General features: G+C 40.9%; 1 protein-coding gene across 1 annotated transcript in view; it reads right to left on the reverse strand.

The window, feature by feature from the left end:
- LOC124595254 (zinc finger-containing ubiquitin peptidase 1-like) overlaps positions 1-22754 on the reverse strand; it is a 221105-nt gene that overhangs the window by 108692 nt on the left and 89659 nt on the right. Inside the window, exon 6 of the mRNA XM_047133922.1 lies at positions 13105-13228. Within this exon, the coding sequence (XP_046989878.1) occupies positions 13105-13228 (124 nt within the window). The remainder of the gene's footprint in view (positions 1-13104; positions 13229-22754) is intronic.

Here is a 22754-nt window from a genome sequence, read left to right on the forward strand (position 1 = left end):
ATGTTATAGAAGGAGTTGTCCAGGAGGTATGATTTCAATTTTTTTTTGAACTATTACTGCTGTCTGTCAGACATTCTATTTCATCTGGTAATTTATCAAAAAGTTTCATAGCAGCATATTTTAACCCTTTCTGTGCCACAGATAGGTTAAGTAAAGGATAGTGTAGGTCTTTCTTTTTTCTGGTATTGTAATCATGAATGTCAATGTTGATTTTAAACTGGTCAATGTTGTTGAGAAAAAAATTCATTACTGAGTAAATGTACTGTGAAGCAGTTGTAAGAATTCCTAACCTTATAAACAGATGCCTACAAGATGTGCGACTATGAACCCCACACATTATTATAACTACTTTGTTTTGCCTAAGTGTTGAGTTGCCCGAGAATATTATTCCGTATGACATCAGAGAGTGGAAGTATGCAAAGTATGTTAGCTTACTAATTTCTACATCCTCAAAATTGGCAATTATTCTGATTGTAAAAGTTGCTGAACTTAGTCACTTTGTTGTTGTTGTGGTCTTCAGTCCTGAGACTGGTTTGATGCAGCTCTCCATGCTATTCTATCCTGTGCAAGCTTCTTCATCTCCCAGTTCCTACTGTAGCCTACATCCTTCTGAATCTGCTTAGTGTATTCATCTCTTGGTCTCCCTCTACGATTTTTACTCTCCACACTGCCCTCCAATGCTAAATTGGTGATCCCTCGATGTCTCAGAACATGTCCTACCAACCGATCCCTTCTTCTAGTCAAGTTGTGCCACAAGCACCTCTTCTCCCCAATTCTATTCAATACCTCCTCATTATGTGATCTACCCATCTAATCTTCACCATTCTTCTGTAGCACCACATTTTGAAAGCTTCTATTCTCTTCTTTTCTAAACTATTTATCGTCCACGTTTCCCTTCCATACATGGCTACACTCCATACAAATACTTTCAGAAATGACTTCCTGACACTTAAATCTATACTTGATGTTAACAAATTTTTCTTCTTTAGAAACGCTTTCCTTGCCATTGCCAGTCTACATTTTATATCCTCTCTACTTCGACCATCATCTGTTATTTTGCTCCCCAAATAGCAAAACTCCTTTACTACTTTAAGTGTCTCATTTCCTAATCTAATTCCCTCAGCATCACCCGACTTAATTCGACTACATTCCATTATCCTTGTTTTGCTTTTGTTGATGTTCATCTTATACCCTCCTTTCAAGACACTGTCCATTACATTAAACTGCTCTTCCAAGTCCTTTGCTGTCTCTGACAGCACTTTAGGAGATCCAAAATATGACTTTTCCAATTGAGATTCTCATCTATATGTACACCCAAAAACTTAGTATGCCTTACCCTGGCTACTGACTTCTTCTGATGTGTTATGTTTATTGAAGGAATTATACTTTTTGCAACAGAAAATTGGATGTACTGTGTTTTTTCAAAGTTCAGAGCAAGCCCATTCACAGAAAACCAATTAATAACTTTTCCAAAGACGTTATTTGTATCATTTTCTATCGGACTTTCTTTTACTGGATAAATAATTATGCTTGTATCATCAGCAAACAGTGTCAGTTCAGCATCTTGTTTCGCATAAGGGAGGTCACTCACATATATCAAGAAAAGGAGGGGACCCATGATCGAACCTTGTGGAACACCTAATGTAATTTCACCTCAGTTAGATGAAGTGGCAAACTCCTTTGAATCACTTGAAGCATATAAAGAGACTTTTTGCTTCCTGTTCTGTGGACATGACTTAAACCACTGACATAATGTTCCATTTATACCATAGAATTGTAATTTCTCCAACATAATGTCATGGTTCACACTATCAAATGCTTTGGGTAAGTCACAGAATATCCCTACTGGTGACATTTTACTATTTAAAGACTATCATGTGGACATTGAAATTGTATATTGCTGTCTCAGTGGAAAAGCATTTCTGAAAACCGAACTGTGATTTACTAAGTATCCCATTGCTGTTGAGATGGCTAACCACTCTTGAGTACATTACTTTCTCAAAGATTTTTGAAAATGCTGTAAGCAAGGATGCTGGCCGGTAATTATTGACATCTGTGGTTTCCCCCTTTTTGTAGAGAGTCCTGACAATGGCATCTTTCAACGTGTCTGGTAAAATACCCTGAATCAGAGATGCATTACATATGTGACTCAAAACATCAGCTATAATTGCTGCACATTGTTTTAATAACATCTACTCCAATAGAGCATCTATTTTTCAAAGATTTAATAATTTTCCTTATTTCACAAGAGGTTGTTAGATGAAACTTAAGCTGACTAAAATTTTTCAAAACTGCCTCTTCCATGTACTGCCTGGCTATTTCTTTTGAACTATTCTCACCAATTTTTTCTCCTACATTTAAGAAGTGATTGTTAAATACATTGGCTACCTGTGTACTGTTGTTTAAGATGGTCTCATTCTCTTTAACAGTAATACTACCTACCCCAGTCGTTACTTTTCCTGTCTCCCTTCTAACAACATTCCATATTGATTTGATTTTACTGCTGGAGTTGTTAATTTCTTCTCTAACATACATATTTCTTGATTTCCTTACAACTTTTCTCAGTTACAATAATTTTTATAGTGTAAAACTACTTCTGGATCTTTACTAGTTCTTGCTGTCTCATACAGTTTTCTTTTTCTTTCTGAAGACACTTTAATACCTGTAGTAATCCAAGGTTTCTTTGAAAAGTGTGTGGTGTTACATGTAGTAATTTTCTATGGAAAACAATGTTCAAAAAAGGATATAAATTTATCAAGAAATATGCTGCATTTATCATTAGCATTTGGCTCATTATATACATCTTCCCAGTTTACATTTCCTAAACTTTCGTTTCTGAAGTGTACGCCCTGTTAGGTTTTGTAAGTTAATCAGTTGTGCATCATGGTCAGATAATCCATTTGCCACAGGGAAAGAATGTGTTTGTTCTACATCCTCTTGCTGTACAAATACATAATCTATTAGAGTACTACTGACCTGAGCTATACGTGTAGGGAAATTGACCACTGATTCTAAGTTATATGTTGTTAACAACACTTCTAGTTCACTTTTCCTATCAGAATTGCTTAGAAAGTTAACACTGAAATCACCACAGATTAATAACTTCTTCTTTTTGTCTGACAGACAGCATAATAGGGAGTCAAACTTTTTTATGAACAGCTCCCAATCTCCTAGTGGAGACCTGTACACTGTTGCTAATATCAACACAACATTACCTAGCTGAAGTTCACATGCACCAACCTCAAAGTGCTGATCAACACAAAATTTGCTTACTTCAACAGTTCTGTATTTATACCCTTGTTTTATGAAAATGGCAACTCCTTCTTTATCCATACTAGATCTACATATGAAAGATGCTAAATTATACCCATTTATACTGACATTTTCCATCCCCACAGTTACATGGTGCTCAGACAGACAAAGTATATCAATCTCATTCTTACTTTCGAGATCATCTAAACACATTATCAGCTCATCTACTTTATTTTTTAATCCTCTGGTATTTTGGTGAAATAAGTTGATGCCGCCCTTAGCTTTATCCCTATTTGCTCTGCATGAAGTTTCTTTTCTTCTATTTTCCTTGGTTGTTGTCAGTCTGGAATTTGGCTTTAACCTAAAAAACCTGTCTGCCTGGTCTCCCCTTACAGTATCTGCTAATAGAGAAGCTAACTTATTTTTCCCCTTCCTATTAAGGTGTAGGCCATGTGTAGTGTAACCCCCACCTACCAATAGCATCAACTGGAACACCACTCATGTGAGACTTTGCCGGTGTCTGGAACATCCCGTTCAGCTCAGTGTTAACACGCCTTACAGCAGTGTTTACCCAGGCTGATAATGGCGCTGAAAGACCTCCACAAAACCCACATTCGTGTGCCCAGTTTCTGCTCCTACTTTATCCAGGTCACTCCTAATACTATATCTTGGATTCATAGCCAGGCTGTTTCCTGCTCCCCTAACTATAATTACCCGATCTTCCTTCTCAAAGTCCTTGCATAGCTGACCTAAGTTTTCTGTCACCTGGCTAGGGCTAGCACTTGGTTTCACAAAACTTGTGATCTGGTACGCTGTCTCTAATTTCTCCTGACGCTGTTGGTCCACACCCCTCCCATGACTGCTACCTATACGCAGAATTTTTCTTTTCCTTTTCTGGTTTGATCCCAATCTGTCTTTTTTTTCTTTAAGCTAGTATTCTGCTATCTGCCTCAACCTACATTCAACTACATCTGAATGAGGCCCTTCCTCCACTACTTCCGATAGCACGTCAAACTGATTTGCTAACTGAATTTCAGAAGTTTTACAAATGTTTCCCTTTTTCACCCTCTGCTTGCTACCTTTTCCCAGCACCCAGAGTCCTTTTCTTCCCTTAGCTTACATAATTCCAAATTCGGGATTTCTAATTCAGCCTTAAGGGCACAAATCTTTGCCTCCTGTTCCACAATTCTTCCGGCCTTTCTACATAACCTACACAGCCATGGGAGAGCCTCATTATCTACCCTCGTTTCCTCTCCGCTGCACTCGCCCCAATGAAACTACAAACTACAGTCTATACAGAACACCCCTTCTTTCATATTTCTACGGCAACCACCACACTTGTCACACCTGGTTTGATAGTAAGATATAACACAAATCAGAAAATAACTCCAACAACACAATAGTTTCATAACCTATACTAATACGTAATTAAACACTAATGTAAACAAACTTACAAACTTGCTTCAGAAACTTTTAATTAACCACACAAATTCTGGATGAGAGACACGAATTAATTTAACTTTGAAGTCTAGTCAAAAACAAAACATCTACACTCATACGACATTTACGCCTAAGCATGTAAAGAAACTCGCGACTGCTAGCCTTTACGAAATACTTCCTTTTTGATGTGATTACGTTTAGAAAAGCGAAACCTTCAATAGATTAGATAAGAAGTAAGTGCACTAGTCTAAAATGTAATATTAACTAAATTAGCTCTTATTTAGCTCTTATTTCAATATTAATCGCTTAACTTAGTGAGAGCTTCGTACACACGCGTCCACCTGGCTGCAGGGCTGCATCTAAGCTATTTCCTGATAAATTCCTCCTCCCTCTGTATTTGTTTCTACTTGTGCTTCCTACTAGGCTATGAACACTTAAAACTCTAAAATGGTTCAGGGCACTCTCATTATGTACAGTTTCTTTATTGTTTGATGAAACAGGGTATGCCAGAAGACATTACACACTTATTTAAATTTAATTTTTCTATTTGATTATGGTATTGGAAAGAGCCTTTGAAGATGTCTTCAACGGCATAATGTGTGGCTCCTTTAGGAGTAAAGGAGAACAGCAGAAGTACTGAGTCATCAACAGGCACACACAAAACAGAAAACTTACAATAAATACTTTGTCAAGATAGTGAGTGTGTGTGTGTGTGTGTGTTCATTTGTTTATTGGGGGGGGGGGGGGGCACATGCAGAATGAAAGGGCATATGTATTTGTACTCTAGCTCAACATGTGACAAATTCACAAAGCTTTCTCTTTTGTGAGTGCCTGTCCATGACTCAACGCTTCTACAATTCAGTGAGTTACCTACTTTACTCCTGAAGTATTTACATTCTGTCAGAACATTCCTTACTATATTTATGTGTGAAAATTGAGCAAATAGTAACAAGTTAACAGCATTGCAAATGACTGTTCTGCCATCAGGAAAGAGGTTCCCAAACACCTGTCTTACCGTATCAAGTGCGAGCCAACACCTAACTCAGGTATGGTAGTATGTTATTATGGCTTTCATATCAAATGTTCAAAAATTGACCTTGGAATCAATACACACTATAAAGCAATTATGGAGGAGAATTATCAGGTGGAGAAATGTAGGGTCCCCCTGAATAGGTCAAGTGTGTACTACACGCCGGAAGCGGCTACAAGGGTAACGGAGTACGTGTGGAGTGCACATGGGGGTTTTTTTAGGTTAGAGAATTCCCTCCCTACGCCTGACAAGACGCCTCCTGAGACGCGGCAAGGCAACAGGGAATAACAATATAAATGTGCTAATAGTAAACTGCAGGAGCGTCTACAGAAAGGTCCCAGAACTGCTCTCATTAATAAATGGTCACAACGCCCATATAGTACTAGGGACAGAAAGTTGGCTGAAACCAGACGTAAATAGTAATGAAATCCTAAACTCAGATTGGAATGTATACCGCAGAGACAGACTGGACAGTGAAGGGGGAGGCGTGTTTATAGTGATAAGAAGTGCAATAGTATCGAAGGAAATTGACGGAGATCCGAAATGTGAAATGATTTGGGTGAAGGTCACGGTTAAAGCAGGCTCAGGCATGATAATTGGATGTCACTATAGACCCCCTGGCTCAGCAGCTGTTGTGGCTGAGCACCTGAAGGATAATTTGGAAAATATTTCGAGTAGATTTCCCCACCATGTTACAGTTCTGGGTGGAGATTTTAATTTGCCGGATATAGACTGGGAGACTCAAACGTTCATAACGAGTGGCAGAGACAAAGAATCCAGTGAAATTTTTTTAAGTGCTTTATCTGAAAACTACCTTGAGCAGTTAAACAGAGAACCAACTCGTGGTGATAACATATTAGACCTTCTGGTGACAAACAGACCCGAACTATTTGGAACAGTTAACGCAGAACAGGGAATCAGCGATCATAAAGCGGTTAGGGCATCGATGATTTCAGCCGTAAATAGAAATATTAAAAAAGGTAGGAAGATTTTTCTGTTCAGCAAAAGTGACAAAAAGCAGATTTCAGAGTACCTGACGGCTCAACACAAAAGTTTTGTCTCAAGTACAAATAGTGTTGAGGATCAGTGGACAAAGTTCAAAACCATCGTACAATATGCGTTAGATGAGTATGTGCCAAGCAAGATCGTAAGAGGTGGAAAAGAGCCACCATGGTACAACAACCCAGTTAGAAAACTGCTGCGGAAGCAAAGGGAACTTCACAGCAAACATAAACATAGCCAAAGCCTTACAGACAAACAAAAATTACGCAAAGCGAAATGTAGTGTGAGGAGGGCTATGCGATAGGCGTTCAATTAATTCGAAAGTAAAGTTCTATGTACTGACTTGGCAGAAAATCCTAAGAAATTTTGGTCTTACATCAAAGCGGTAGGTGGATCAAAACAAAATGTCCAGACACTCTGTGACCAAAATGGTACTGAAACAGAGGATGACAGACTACAGGCCAAAATACTAAATTTCTTTTTCCAAAGCTGTTTCACAGAGGAAGACTGCACTGCAGTTCCTTCTCTAGATTGTCGCACAGATTACAAAATGGTAGATATCGAAATAGACGACAGAGGGATAGAGAAACGATTAAAATCGCTCAAAAGAGGAAAGGCCGCTGGACCTGATGGGATACCAGTTTGATTTTACACAGAGTACGCGAAGGAACTTGCCCCCCTTCTTGCAGCGGTGTACCGTAGGTCTCTAGAAGAGCGTAGCGTTCCAAAGATTGGAAAAGGGCACAGGTCATCCCCATTTTCAAGAAGGGACGTGGAACAGATGTGCAAAACTATAGACCAGGGCTTCACAGCATACGTGCTCGCGGAGCAAGCTGTGAGCAGCAAAGCGCGAGCACGGAGCAGCGCGAGCACGCTACCCCCACTAACGGACCAGAGCATAGAGTGGGGAGAGTGACGTGGGGCACACAACAGCTGCCGCCAGTCAATGTAAATCAGCGGCCACCTACCGGGATATCACTCACGAATTACGAGGGCTGTCCAGAAAGTAAGTTACGATTGATTGCGAAATGAAAATCACAGTGAAAATCAGAAATGTTTCATTTGTAACAGTTAGCTACACCTTTCAGCTACTTCTCTACGTAGTCGCCGTTCTGACTCAGACTTTCGTCTAGCGTTGTACCAACTTTCCAATACCCTCATCATAGAAGGCAGCCGCCAGTGCTTTCCGCCAATTCTTTACGCTGGCCTAAAGCTCGTTGTCTGTGCCAAAATGTTGTCCTCATAGCCAGCGGTTCATTTGAGCAGAGATGAAACTCAGTGGGAGACAATTACGAGCTGTATTGTGGGTAGCCAAACATTACCAATTGAAACGATGCAGGAACATCTTAATTGCCCCTGCCGAATGAGGCTGAGAACTGTCTTGAAGAAGAAACCGCACGACAGTTATGTAATGTTGGTTGCATAGCTTCAGGGGAAAATTCTCACCGGGCCCTCGTACTTGGCGGGAGACACTATTTTCTATAACATCTTTACGCGCTCACTAAGAGCTCAGGAATGAAAAGAGCGACATAATTCTACCTAGAGTCATACTAGAGACATTGCCCAACACATCTTTGCAAAGCTTTATCGGATTTTCATAGCCGTTTCCATTTCGCGACCGATCGTAACTTACTTTCTGGACAGCCCTCGTATTACTGCGACAAGTGAAACAAATAAAGGAGAATGTACATGTGCCACATAATTTTATTAGCTTAGTGTATGCCTCTACATTCGTATTATTTTGTGAACTGTTACACAATAAAAGGTGTAACTGAAGTGTGGGATTCTCGGTTATCTAGTACTTTTTGCCCTTTACAATTGCGTCTATGTTTGGGGTAATTGTTCTTGTGCATTGTAGGCGCAGCGTGCAGTTTAAATTTCGATCAGACAATGCGTTTCTCAGGCGTGTCTTGTTACATTTCATTGCAGAGAACAGTTGTTCACAAACATACGCGGAACCGAACATTGATATTATTGTAGACGCCAGTTTGTGCAAACGAGGAAATCTATCCTGAGGGAAGTGTCTGCAGAATTCCAAAATGTTTTTCTTGTTCTGAAATTTCTTTCTGTATTCTCTTTCACACTGCAGGTCAGTAATTTCTAGTTGCAGCTCAGGACGAATCTCTTCAATATTCGCTGAATATGGAGAGGAGAACAGATCAAAATCACTGTCTAGTGCTGTCAGATCTTGAAAGCGTTGATCAAATTCTTCCTTAAGGGCAACTAAGCTATGTGAATAACGTTCACAGTGTTTGTGAACATCTTGCATGGGTGATAATTTAGGAAAATGAGCTAGATTTCCTGTTTCCAGCTGACTCACCCAAAGTGTCAACTTCATTTTAAAGGCTCGTATTTGATCTATGAAATGAGTAATTAGCAGATCTTTACCTTGTAGTGAAATGTTCAAAGCATTCATGGCTAATTAAATCTGCTAAGAACGCGAGATCACATTTCCATGAAGGCTCTTTCAATTCAGGAACACACATGTTATTTATTTCAATGAACATATTTATCTCATCTAATAAGCAAAAAAATCGATTTAATAATTTGCCACGACTAAGCCAGCGGACCTCGCTGTAATAAGGCAGGCTACCATACTGGCTTTCTACATCCTCAAGAAAGCTTTTAAATTGCCTGTGTTGTAGCCCATGCTTCCTTATATAATTGGTTGTAAGAACAACAACACTCATCACATTTTTTAGAGTGATACTCTTTGCACATAAGTTTTCCTGGTGGATCACACAGTGAACGCCCCTTATTTCTTTCAGCTCGGCCAGTTTTTGCATTTTCTCCTTCAACAGCGCAACGAAACCCGATTTTTTCCCTGTCATTGCTGGTGCACTGTCTGTAGACACTGAAACTAAAGAATTCCACGACAATCCTATATTTTCAACAGTTTCTTCAATACTACTTAAAATATCACCTCAGGTTGTAGTGTTCTTCATGGCTCCTCCCTCACCTGAAGATCTCTATTAACACCTCTAATAAATATGGCAAGCTGCGCTGTTCCAGTGATATCAACACTTTCGTCCAGAGCTAGAGAATATGCCACAAAATCTTTACAGATATTTGCAAGCTGGCTCTGGACGTCGTCTGCCATGTCCTGTATGCGACGCATAATGGTCATGTTAGATAATGGCACAATCCGAAACTGTTCAACTTGAGATTGACACAAATGTTCCGCTGCAAATACCAAACATTCTTTTATTAAATCGCCATCAGTGAAGAGGGGCAGGGATTTTGCTAAAAGCAAAGCAAAGCAATTTTGTAACTCACTCTGAGAGCTGCCTCAGTTGATTTTTCTTCGTCGTCCAGATCTTCTTCGGATAGGTTCCTTTTAAGTTTAATAACTTCCTGTGCACGATCTGGTCCATCACATTTTCCACTTCCGTAGTCTTTCGCATGGTACGACATATAATGTCGCTGTAAATTAAATTTCCTAAAAGAATTCAGTGTTTTGTGACATACTAAACATTTTGCAACACCATCTTTTTCTGCAAACAGATACAATTCCTCCCAATGGGGGCTGAACTGCGAAAGCATGGTTGGGGTTACACAACGGCGACTTGACATGATTCTTAACCAGCGAGCTGATCATAGTACTTTAAACGTTACACAGTCGGCGCGAATTCAATAGGCACGCTGCAGCCCTATTCAAACGTGCGCGCGCATTTCCCCTACCTCGCCTCCCTCCCTACTCCGCCACCTTGCACCTGCTCGCGAGCACGTGCCTGAGCAGACGCGAGTACTCGCGCTCAAAACCGGCCAGTTGTTAAGCCCTGCTATAGACCTATATCTCTAACGTCGATCAGTTGTAGAATTTTGGAACACGTATTATGTTCGTGTATAATGAATTTTCTGGAGACTAGAAATCTACTCTGTAGGAATCAGCATGGGTTTCGAAAAAGACGGTCATGTGAAACCCAGCTCGCGCTATTCGTCCACGAGACCCAGAGAGCCACAGACACGGGTTCACAGGTAAATGCCGTGTTTCTTGACTTCCGCAAGGCGTTCGATACAGTTCCCCACAGTCGTTTAATGAACAAAGTAAGAGCATATGGACTATCAGACCAATTGTGTGATTGGATTGAGGAGTTCCTAGATAACAGAACGCAGCATGTCATTCTCAATGGAGAGGAGTCTTCCGAAGTAAGAGTGATTTCAGGTGTGCCGCAGGGGAGTGTCATAGGACCGTTGCTATTCACAATATACATAAATGACCTGGTGGATGGCATCGGAAGTTCGCTGAGGCTTTTTGCAGATGATGCTGTGGTGTATCGAGAGGTTGTAACAATGGAAAATTGTACTGAAATGCAGGAGGATCTGAAGCGAATTGACGCATGGTGCAGGGAATGGCAATTGAATCTCAATGTAGACAAGTGTAATGTGCTGCGAATACATAGAAAGATAGATCCCTTATCATTTAGCTACAAAATAGCAGGTCAGCAACTGGAAGCAGTTAATTCCATAAATTATCTTGGAGTACGCATTCAGTGATTTAAAATGGAATGATCATATAAAGTTTATCGTCAGTAAAGCAGATGCCAGACTGAGGTTCATTGGAAGAATCCTAAGGAAATGCAATCCGAAAACAAAGGAAGTAGGTTACAGTACGCTTGTTCGCCCACTGCTTGAATACTGCACAGCAGTGTGGGATCCGTACCAGATAGGGTTGATAGAAGAGAGAGAGAAGATCCAATGGAGAGCAGCGCGCTTCGTTACAGGATCATTTAGTAATCGCGAAAGCGTTACGGAGATGATAGATAAACTCCAGTGGAAGACTCTGCAGGAGAGACACTCGGTAGCTCGGTACGGGCTTTTGTTAAAGTTTCGAGAACATACCTTCACCGAAGAGTCAAGCAGTATATTGCTCCCTCCTATGTATATCTCGCGAAGAGACCATGAGGATAAAATCAGAGAGATTAGAGCCCACACAGAAGCATACCGACAATCCTTCTTTCCACGAACAATACGAGACTGGAATAGAAGGGAGAACCGATAGAGGTACTCAGGGTACCCTACGCCACACACCGTCAGGTGGCTTGGGAAGTATGGATGTAGATGTAGATGTAGATAAACTGCATGCTGACTTATCTGGACTTATCACAGCACAGACTTGTTGTATGACATTTCATGTCTTCAGGAAATATCAGTGTTTCCTTGTAGACCTTTTGTTTTAATTTATGCCACTGATAAGAAACCAGAGGTGTTTAGCCTTCTGAGTGTGGAACCCATCTAGTGTTTCCTGAACACTTGAACACACAATCTGCTCCAAATATCTTGTTAAAAAGGTTTACAAGTATCTGTGAAGAAAGGGCAAGACATCAGTCAGGTTGGTAACAACATGGAGTGCCTTGTGTAAGATGTCTGCCCGTAACTAGGGGAGCAGACCTGTTAGGAACTGTAGATAGTAACGTCTGTTTAGTGTCCCACCAATAATACAGCACCAGCGATATTATTCTTGAAAAGCTTGAACCACACATTGGCAAGACCAAGATAGTTACTGATTCATTTCTCTCAGCCAACATGGATCTTCAACTGAATAGCAGTGTATATCATAAAGATTCATTTGCCCTGGGCTTGTGAACTATGTTTCATCCATAAACAAAATATTTCAGAAATGACACATCACTTGGCAGTTCTAATAGAAACCATTTGGAGAACTGCAATGGACTCTGATGGACTCTGTGATGAAGCTCTTGATAGAGCAAAATGTGGAAAGAATGAAATGCATCAGACTGTAGTATTCACACATAATTCCTCTGGATGCTCCTATTCGCACTTCCAAGCTGCCTTGTAGTGACACGCAGATTGTGTGTTACTACCGCTAAAGTGTTAACTGTGTTTCTCTCGTCAGCTGCTATTCTTTTTCAGTACTGTACTTTCTTCTTCATACTTCCAGTTTCTTGATTTTTGAATGATCTTTGCAAAGACATGTCAGCAGAGTTTGGTACAGTTACAAGGAATTTTACTACACAACAGCAACTCTGCTCTAATAGTAACAAAGTACAGGGACTGATGTTTCCAAGTGCACCGGAAAACACACAAACTTTATATGTAGTATGTGTTTGCTTATATTTGGTGCAGAACGTAGATGTTTGTGAGAACAATTTTCCTGATGGTAGGTCAGTGGTATTTAGCATTTTTATCTGGGTACTAACTGGTCATCAAGTTCCATACATGTTATGTCTTTGAAGTATCTTTCCAATGCCACATAAAAAATGCATATTTACCTCTAAGACAGTCTCATAATTCAGCAGCTATGAACATATACAATGGTTTTGTTTTCCGTTTATCTAAAAAATAAGTCATGTATCCCACATGACAAGAATAGTTTAAGAGCTAGCAAGAAAATAGGAAGTGATATAGTAATGGCTTACCTGTAGCCACAGCCCCAGCCTTTATCACCATAGGTGGAGGCATAATGGTCAACAGTGGTACACATGTATGTTCTGATTACATTTGCCGAAGAAGAACTGACACCACGTATCTTAGGAACAAGACCTAAAACACAGACCAGAAGACAAATGAGTAAACATAAATGAGATGAAATGTTTTCCTTCCTTATTTTTTTGTACATACAACAGTAACCATGCCATCTCCAATGCTGAACTGCATTCCAATTGTTTTCACAATTCTGTCATTGTACGTAACAGCCTGTTCCATATTTCCTGTTTATATTTTCTGTGTGCTACTTCTGCCATACAGTTCATGTTATTACTTAGACAACAATGGGCATGAGGCCATTATAAGATAAGTACTGGTAACTCTTGTTATATGCCATAGTTATGTTCTGCAAAATTGCCACACATACAGTTGTTGTTGTGGTGGTCTTCAGTCCTGAGACTGGTTTGATGCAGCTCTCCATGCTACCCTATCCTGTGCAAGTTTCTTCCTCTACCAGTACTTACTGCAACCTACATCCTTCTGAATCTGCTTAGTGTATTCATCTCTTGGTCTCCCTCTATGATTTTTACCCTCCAAACTGCCCTCCAATACTAAATTTGTGATACCTTGATGCCTCAGAACATGTCCTACTAACCGATCCCTTCTTCTAGTCAAGTTGTGCCACAAACTTCTCTTCTCCCCAATCCTATTCAATACCTCCTCATTAGTTACGTGATCTACCTACCTTATCTTCATCATTCTTCTGTAGCACCACATTTCGAAAGCTTCTATTCTCTTCTTGTCCACACTAGTTATCGTCCATGTTTCACTTCCATACATAGCTACACTCCATACAAATACTTTCAGAAACGACTTCCTGACACTTAAATCTATACTCGATATTAACAAATTTCTCTTCTTCAGAAACGATTTCCTTGCCATTGCCAGTCTACATTTTATATCCTCTCTACTCCGACCATCATCAGTTATTTTGCTCCCCAAATAGCAAAACTCCTTCACTACTTTAAGTGTCTCATTTCCTAATCTAATTCCCTCAGCATCACCTGATTTAATTTGACTACATTCCATTATCCTCGTTTTGCTTTTGTTGATGTTCATCTTATATCCTCCTTTCAAGACACTGTCCATTCCGTTCAACTGCTCTTCCAAGTCCTCTGCTGTCTCTGACAGAATTATAATGTCATCGGCGAACCTCAAAGTTTTTACTTCTTCTCCATTAATTTTAATACCTACTCCAAATTTTTCTTTTGTTTCCTTTACTGCTTGCTCAATGTACAGATTGAATAACATCGGGGAGAGGCTACAACCCTGTCTCACTCCTTTCCCAACCACTGCTTCCCTTTCATGCCCCTCGACTCTTATAACTGCCATCTGGTTTCTGTACAAATTGTAAATAGCCTTTCGCTCCCTGTATTTTACCCCTGCCACCCTCAGAATTTGAAAGAGAGTATTCCAGTTAACATTGTCAAAAGCTTTCTCTAAGTCTACAAATGCTAGAAACGTAGGTTTGCCTTTCTTAATCTTTCTTCTAAGATAACTCATAAGGTTAGTATTGCCTCACGTGTTCCAACATTTCTACGGAATCCAAACTGATCTTCCCCGAGGTCCGCTTCTACCAGTTTTTCCATTCATCTGTAAAGAATTCGCGTTAGTATTTTGCAGCTGTGACTTATTAAACTGATAGTTCGGTAATTTTCACATCTGTCAACACCTGCTTTCTTTGGGATTGGAATTATTATATTCTTCTTGAAGTCTGAGGGTATTTCGCCTGTCTCATACATCTTGCTCACCAGATGGTAGAGTTTTGTCATGACTGGCTCTCCCAAGGCCATCAGTAGTTCTAATGGAATGTTGTCTACTCTCGGGGCCTTGTTTCGACTCAGGTCTTTCAGTGGTCTGTCAAACTCTTCACGCAGTATCTTATCTCCCATTTTGTCTTCATCTACATCCTCTTCCATTTCCATAATATTGTCCTCAAGTACTTCGCCCTTGTATAAACCCTCTATATACTCCTTCCCCCTTTCTGCCTTCCCTTCTTTGCTTAGAACTGGATTGCCATCTGAGCTCTTGATATTCATACCAGTGGTTCTCTTCTCTCCAAAGGTCTCTTTAATTTTCCTGTAGGCAGTATCTATCTTACCCCTTGTGAGACAAGCCTCTACATCCTTACATTTGTCCTCTAGCCATCCCTGCTTAGCCATTTTGCACTTCCTGTCGATCTCATTTTTGAGACGTTTGTATTCCCTTTTGCCTGCTTCATTTACTGCATTTTTATATTTTCTCCTTTCATCAATTAAATTCAATATTTCTTCTGTTACCCTAGGATTTCTACTAGTCCTCGTCTTTTTACCTACTTGATCCTCTGCTGCCTTCACTACTTCATCCCTCAGAGCTACCCATTCTTCTTCTACCGTATTTCTTTCCCCCATGGTTACTCAGTACAAATTCTTGAGAAGCTACTGGATCTAAATTTGAATGTGGATGCTTCTTTTGATAATCGTTGCTACAACTTTTCTTATTGTACTGGTGTATTATTGCTGTGTTTGCCTCATGTTTTTTAAAATAATTTCCACTATTTCTTTTATAGTTCGAACTTTCATTTTGGTGTAAAGTTTCGTTGCGGTCCTTATTAATTGCATCAAGTGTGACAACAAGAGACAACAACTCTTCTATCGTTTTCCAACCACTACACAAGATGTCTTTTCTCGTATAGATTAGCAATCGTCTAATTAAAATACGTCCTAACCCTTCTTTTTCCACTGGCTTATCTAAATACTTTGCTCATGTTAAATGCCAGTCGAAATATTTCCTCATAGTACCCCAAGTATTATTATAATACTTTGGGTCGCACAGATCTGATATTAACTTTTCTTGAGCACTGGCAGACCAGTAATTCTCTTTAAATTTCTTTTGAAAGTCTCCCCCAAGAGGAAAAATTCTCAATATTTACTGATCCCCATTCTGAGGCTTCCCCTAGAAGGTACCCCACAGCAAATTCAATCTTCTTGGAATCTTCCCAATTTTTTGGTAAAGCTTGGTTAAATTTTTTTAAGAAATGGCTCGAATGTACATCTCCGTGTGACCTTAAAATTAGGGAATTGTCTAGATAACCCTGAATTAGCTCCCCATTACAAATCAGTCACCGCTTCACTAGTCAATACATTAGGTGAAGTTACTCTTTTCTCTACTTTATCTTGGATAAGCTTAATTTCTCTACAGAGGTCATCCATACCCTTTCTGGTATCACTAAGCTCAGAAGAAGGAATAGGCGATACATTTCCAGATGTTATTCTTTCCGTAACCTTTCGACCTATAATTTCTCCAAATTGTTCCTCCAAACTAATTACATTTATAATATAAGAGTTAGCTATTTTCTCTTTGAAAATTTTTTCTATATTATCTACCCTTGTATTGACACCTGTAATTTGCCACTGAATGACTGACATTAATTCATTCTACTTATATGCTCTCTCTTTCAAAGCATTCAACCCCTGCCTTACATCATTATACTTAATATTGTACACGTTTTCAAAAGATCCTAGCTTTTCAATAAGTTCGCATTCTACATTGTTATGTTTGTTCTCAATGATAAGTTCTAACCTTTTCGACAAATCTTGAAAAGTGTTACTCTGTTTCTGACTAAGATGATTTAAATGAGTGGTCAAAGAATTTGTCAACTCGCTCTTTAAATCTGCTTTTAAATTCTCTACTTTATTACTTATAGTGTCGAACTCAGTCTTCAAAGCACCCATGCCTTCACATAGATTACTAAATTCTTTGCTTTGAGAGTCAATTTTGCCATTTAACAAACCTAAATTTGTCATTTGAATATTTAGTGTTTCACTCTGAGCATTTAAAGCTTCACTCTGGGTATTTAATTGAGAACTTAATGAGTTTAACTTAAGACTCTGAGCTTTGATTAAATTAATCAACTCAGCCCAGTCAGGCAATTCTTTGCTAATTTCCATGGCCATAGCTGGGTCTTGAGTTTCCCCAACCACTTTGTACTAAAGTAATCATGTTTTGTTTCACGCTCACCCGTGGTAGAATTCGCGTTGCGTAGGTGAGCGGATGTGGAGACCGGACAGCACCAGTGAACAGCAGCTGGTGCCGGCGGCGTCAGATGTATGTTGGTTTCCGCGTCTGCGTCCCCGCAATGTGTGCGGGAGCAGTATACTCCCCGCACTGGATCTTCTTGGTTGAAGCGTTCTATGCGTATTTCTTCTTAGACAAATACATCGAAATATTCTTTACTATTTTTATCGTTGTGAGTTTTTCATTTCTTCACATTCTTTCCCTCCAAATTTTGCTCCATTGGAGACTTGAACATATTCCAATTTCTCGGAGTAATTCCCTTGTCTTATTATTTTTGGTTGCTATGGCAACGCATAACAACTTCTTCTCTCATTTCTGATTTAAATTCCTGTTTTCTTGGTCCTTTCACACAAGCTGTCGTGTTGTAATGATTTAACTGTGAGTGTGGATCTGGGATATATCGGTTTATTCCCCCAAACCACCTTCCCCTTCTTTACGAGGTGACTTACTTGGAACTTGCAGCCACTCTTCTTTACTAGCTAGCTGGCTGCTGGGAACCCTCTTGACTTCTTCTCCATAGAATAACACTAGGTACAGGAATTTTTAGACTCTTTCTACTTATGAAACAAGTAGACATACAAACTTTACTTTTCATCAATTAATGATGTATTTAACCTCTGTACACAATAAAGCTCTCACTTTCCACATAAATATGTAACTTCCTGTAAGACTCTCATACAGCCGAACGTCAGAAACAAATTGGGTTACAGTTAAATGAAAGTTGTGTTGGGTTGGGGTTGTTTGGGGGAGGAGACCAGACAGCGAGGCCATCGGTCTCATCGGATGAGGGAAGGACTGGGATGGAAGTCAGCCATGCCCTTTCAAAGGAACCATCCCGGCATTTGCCTGGAGCGATTTAGGGAAATCACGGAAAACCTAAATCAGGATGGCCGGACGCATGATTGAACCGTCGCCCTCCTGAGTGCGAGTCCAGTGTGCTAGCCACTGCACCACCTCGCTCGGTGAAAGAAAGGTGGCTTAGATACCATAACTTCTCTTAACATGAATCAGAAAATAAGTTTTGCCTATAGCAAGCTTATGTCAGGAGTTTCCAAAAGTTATTTTTCAACTGCCCTTGTCTTAATAACAATAGTCAGTGACACAATAAGCACAGAGCAGCATGTAAGCTCCATGGTTCTTCCTTACACACTCACTAAAACATCTATGGATTGCCTGACAGGTACTTGTCAGTACCATTCGTCCACCGCGTCTACTTTCTTCCCGCGGCTGATTTTAAACCTGCACACACAAAGATGTGACTGGCAGTAAGTGGGATTCTACCGTCCCATACTCATATCCAGAATATCATGTGTTCAAGACAGTAGAAGGCTGAGTGGTTCCAGAATTTACACAGAAATTCTCGAATAACTACATTGGTTGCATTATTGTCACAAATGAACAAACACGAGTGAGTGCAAATATGCTGCTTTCTCATTACACAAGGAATATAGTTCAATGTAGGTGAATAGATAAAAAATATACTCATCAAGCTATGTCAGGAGAACACACATTTAAAATCACTGAAATTTGTCAGCTTTCCGAGCCAGTGGCTCTTTCTGGCAAAAGGGTTGAAGGCAAAGGATGTGTATGACGAAAAAGGACTGGTGAGGTTTAGAAAACGGGGAGAGTTCAGAAAAGTTGCCTAGAACTCCAGGGCAGGGGAGAAATACCATACAGGATGAGAAAGAGAAACTGATTGTTGAGAACTGCATCGCATGAGATTTGAAAACCTGAGAGCTTAAAGTTTGAAGACAGGGTAATATGCAGACAGAGATTAAACATCATGCAAAAGTTAATAAGAGGGGAAAACTAAGTGAATTGTATGTCATAGAGGTGGGGTCAGAAAACTAATTGGGAGTGGAGAAAGGAACAGTTACTAAGAAGAAATGCTGAGACCGAAGAAATTAACATAAATTACAGCTGGCTGGGTGGTGGGAACAAAGGACATGTTGGAAGACTTGTTCTCATCTGCGAAGTTCTGAGGAACTGATGTCTGAGAGAAGAATCCAGATGGCATGTGTGGTGAAACGGGCACCAAGATCACGACTGTCATAGTGTAGAGCATGCTTTGAAACAGGATACTGTGTGTTGTCAGTATACATCATCTGCCTATGTCAATTTATCTGAGATGATAACTTTGTGATAGTCATGTCAATGTGTAAGGCCAAACAGTATTCACATAACATCTGGTACATGATGTTTCAATTCATCTGTGGCTCTCCCTCTGATAGTATATGTTTGCCAGATACAGGGCTGATATAGGTGATGTTAGGAAGCTATATGAGGCATGTCTTACATGGGGGACAATCACAACGGTAGTAGCCGTAGCGTAAGGAAATGGGTGTAGAAGGAGCATAGGGTCTAACAAGGATATTGCAGAGATTATGATGGCAACAAAAAGCTATTCTAAGCATGGTGGGCGAATTGTCGGGTAGAATGCACATCATTTCAGGCCTGGATTTTAAGAAGTCATAGCCTTGTCGAAGTAACTGATTGATACATTCAAGGGATGGATAATACAGAGTGACAAGACAAGTGCCTCTAAGTTGTTTTTTTGGAGGGACCAGCAGTACCAGGGTTGGATGTGATGACCAGGGAAATCTGCTTTTGAATTAGGTAGCTGGAGTAATTATGTCCAGTGAAAGCTGAGGTGAGAATGGTGGCGTAATACTGTGAGGAATCCACATCTGAAGAAATATGTTTGCCTTAAATGCCAAGTCCATAGGGGAGGTAACATTTGTCATAGAAAGGATGGCAACTGTCTTAATTTAAGAACTGTTGGTCATCTGTAGGTTTAATGCGAATAGAAGAGTGTACCTGACCATTTGTGAGGATGAGGTCAACACCAAGGAAAGTAGCATGGGATTCAGAATAGGACCAAGTGATATTTAACTGGGAGAATGCATTTACTGATTCCAAGAATTTTAACATGTCAGTCTCATCATGAGACCGTATGGCAGAGATGTGAATGTCAACTTGTGCTGACGTTGCGTCAGTAATCTCTGTCTTGTGTATTACCCTATCTTCCATCTTCAAGCTCTCAGGTTTTCAAATATCATCTGGTGCAGTCCCCAACAATCAGTCTTTCCTTCTCATTCCATCCAGTGAGTCTCCCTTGAACTCAGTTCGAGGTGAATTTTCTGAACTTTTCCATTCCTAATCCTCTACCTTCACCTTCAACCCTTCTGCCAGGAGGAGGAGCCACAGGCTCCTAAAGCTTACACATTTCTATACCTTTATATGTGTGCTCTTGTGCTGCCACTTCGTGAGTAGATTTTTTATCCATCCAGTAAAACAAGATCTATATCACATTAATACTGAACTCGAAACTTCATAGTAAATAACATACCATATGAAGTGAATCATGTAGACTAAGCAGGCTTCTAGATGCACACCTTATTACATAATCTCAGCATGTGCATAGCTTAATTCAAATTGAGGCTGCTATTTTCAGACAGCCACCTGTATATGTTATAAGAGAACAAACAATGCCCTCTATACCAATGACACTTATGTAAGACTAGCAGTGTGTATATTTAGCATGGATGTACAAGCAGTGCAGTCAGTGCTTCAAATTCATGGTGCTCTATTCCTTAGCTAATTACTCCTGGAAATGGAAAAAAGAACACATTGACACCGGTGTGTCAGACCCACCATACTTGCTCTGGACACTGCGAGAGGGCTGTACAAGCAATGATCACACGCACGGCACAGCGGACACACCAGGAACCGCGGTGTCGGCCGTCGAATGGCGCTAGCTGCGCAGCATTTGTGCACCGCCGCCGTCAGTGTCAGCCAGTTTGTCGTGGCATACGGAGCTCCATCGCAGTCTTTAACACTGGTAGCATGCCGCGACAGCGTGGACGTGAACCGTATGTGCAGTTGACGGACTTTGAGCGAGGGCGTATAGTGGGCATGCAGGAGGCCGGGTGGACGTACCGCCGAATTGCTCAACACGTGGGGCGTGAGGTCTCCACAGTACATCGATGTTGTCGCCAGTGGTCGGCGGAAGGTGCACGTGCCCGTCGACCTGGGACTGGACCGCAGCGACGCACGGATGCACGCCCAGACCGTAGGATCCTACGCAGTGCTGTAGGGGACTGCACCGCCACTTCCCAGCAAATTAGGGATACTGTTGCTCCTGGGGTATCGGCGAGGACCATTCGCAACCGTCTCCATGAAGCTGGGCTACGGTCCCGCACACCGTTAGGCCATCTTCCGCTCACGCCCCAACATCATGCAGCCCGCCTCCAGTGGTGTCGCGACAGGCGTGAATGGAGGGACGAATGGAGACGTGTCGTCTTCAGTGATGAGAGTTGCTTCTGCCTTGGTGCCAATGATGGTCGTATGCGTGTTTGGCGCCGTGCAGGTGAGCGCCACAATCAGGACTGCATACGACCGAGGCACACAGGGCCAACACCCGGCATCATGGTGTGGGGAGCGATCTCCTACACTGGCCGTACACCACTGGTGATCGTCGAGGGGACACTGAATAGTGCACGGTACATCCAAACCGTCATCGAACCCATCGTTCTACCATTCCTAGACCGGCAAGGGAACTTGCTGTTCCAACAGGACAATGCATGTCCGCATGTATCCCGTGCCACCCAACGTGCTCTAGAAGGTGTAAGTCAACTACCCTGGCCAGCAAGATCTCCGGATCTGTCCCCCATTGAGCATGTTTGGGACTGGATGAAGCGTCGTCTCACGCGGTCTGCACGTCCAGCACGAACGCTGGTCCAACTGAGGCGCCAGGTGGAAATGGCATGGCAAGCCGTTCCACAGGACTACATCCAGCATCTCTATGATCGTCTCCATGGGAGAATAGCAGCCTGCATTGCTGCGAAAGGTGGATATACACTGTACTAGTGCCGACATTGTGCATGCTCTGTTGCCTGTGTCTATGTGCCTGTGGTTCTGTCAGTGTGATCATGTGATGTATCTGACCCCAGGAATAATTCAATAAAGTTTCCCCTTCCTGGGACAATGAATTCACGGTGTTCTTATTTCAATTTCCAGGAGTGTATGTTGATGTAATAAAGGAAGCAGGATGTGGCATTATAAAGACCTCTGAAGTTTTGTACTACAAATCAATTCATCAGGAGAATAACATAGGAGAAACATTGTTACAGAAGTACTGAGTCAGAGGTATAATCCACCTGTGGGTATTGAATATGAATTACGATTTTTAAGAGGGTTGGAAATTACTTCCCAGACACCTCAATATAGTCATCAGAGATTGGAAAAAAAGGCTGCACACTGGAACAATTGTGATTTCTGCACAAAAACTTCTAAAAACGCTATGAAACTGTGAAGACGTCAGTTCCTGTGCAAGTAGTTGACACTAAAGACAAGGGATGAGTTGCTGGTTTCAGAGACAGTCTTTATTATCAATGGAAAGGTTTGTTAGATATTCTATTTCCTTGTTTGATTATGACTTAGTGTGTGGGCAATAAATAATTATGCAGTGTGAATTGTTGTGTCCATGGTTTTTATATGGGAATTATTCTTGTTGACATACTACCCA

Source organism: Schistocerca americana, chromosome 2, assembly GCF_021461395.2.
Source record: "Schistocerca americana isolate TAMUIC-IGC-003095 chromosome 2, iqSchAmer2.1, whole genome shotgun sequence".
Classification (NCBI taxonomy): domain Eukaryota; kingdom Metazoa; phylum Arthropoda; class Insecta; order Orthoptera; family Acrididae; genus Schistocerca; species Schistocerca americana.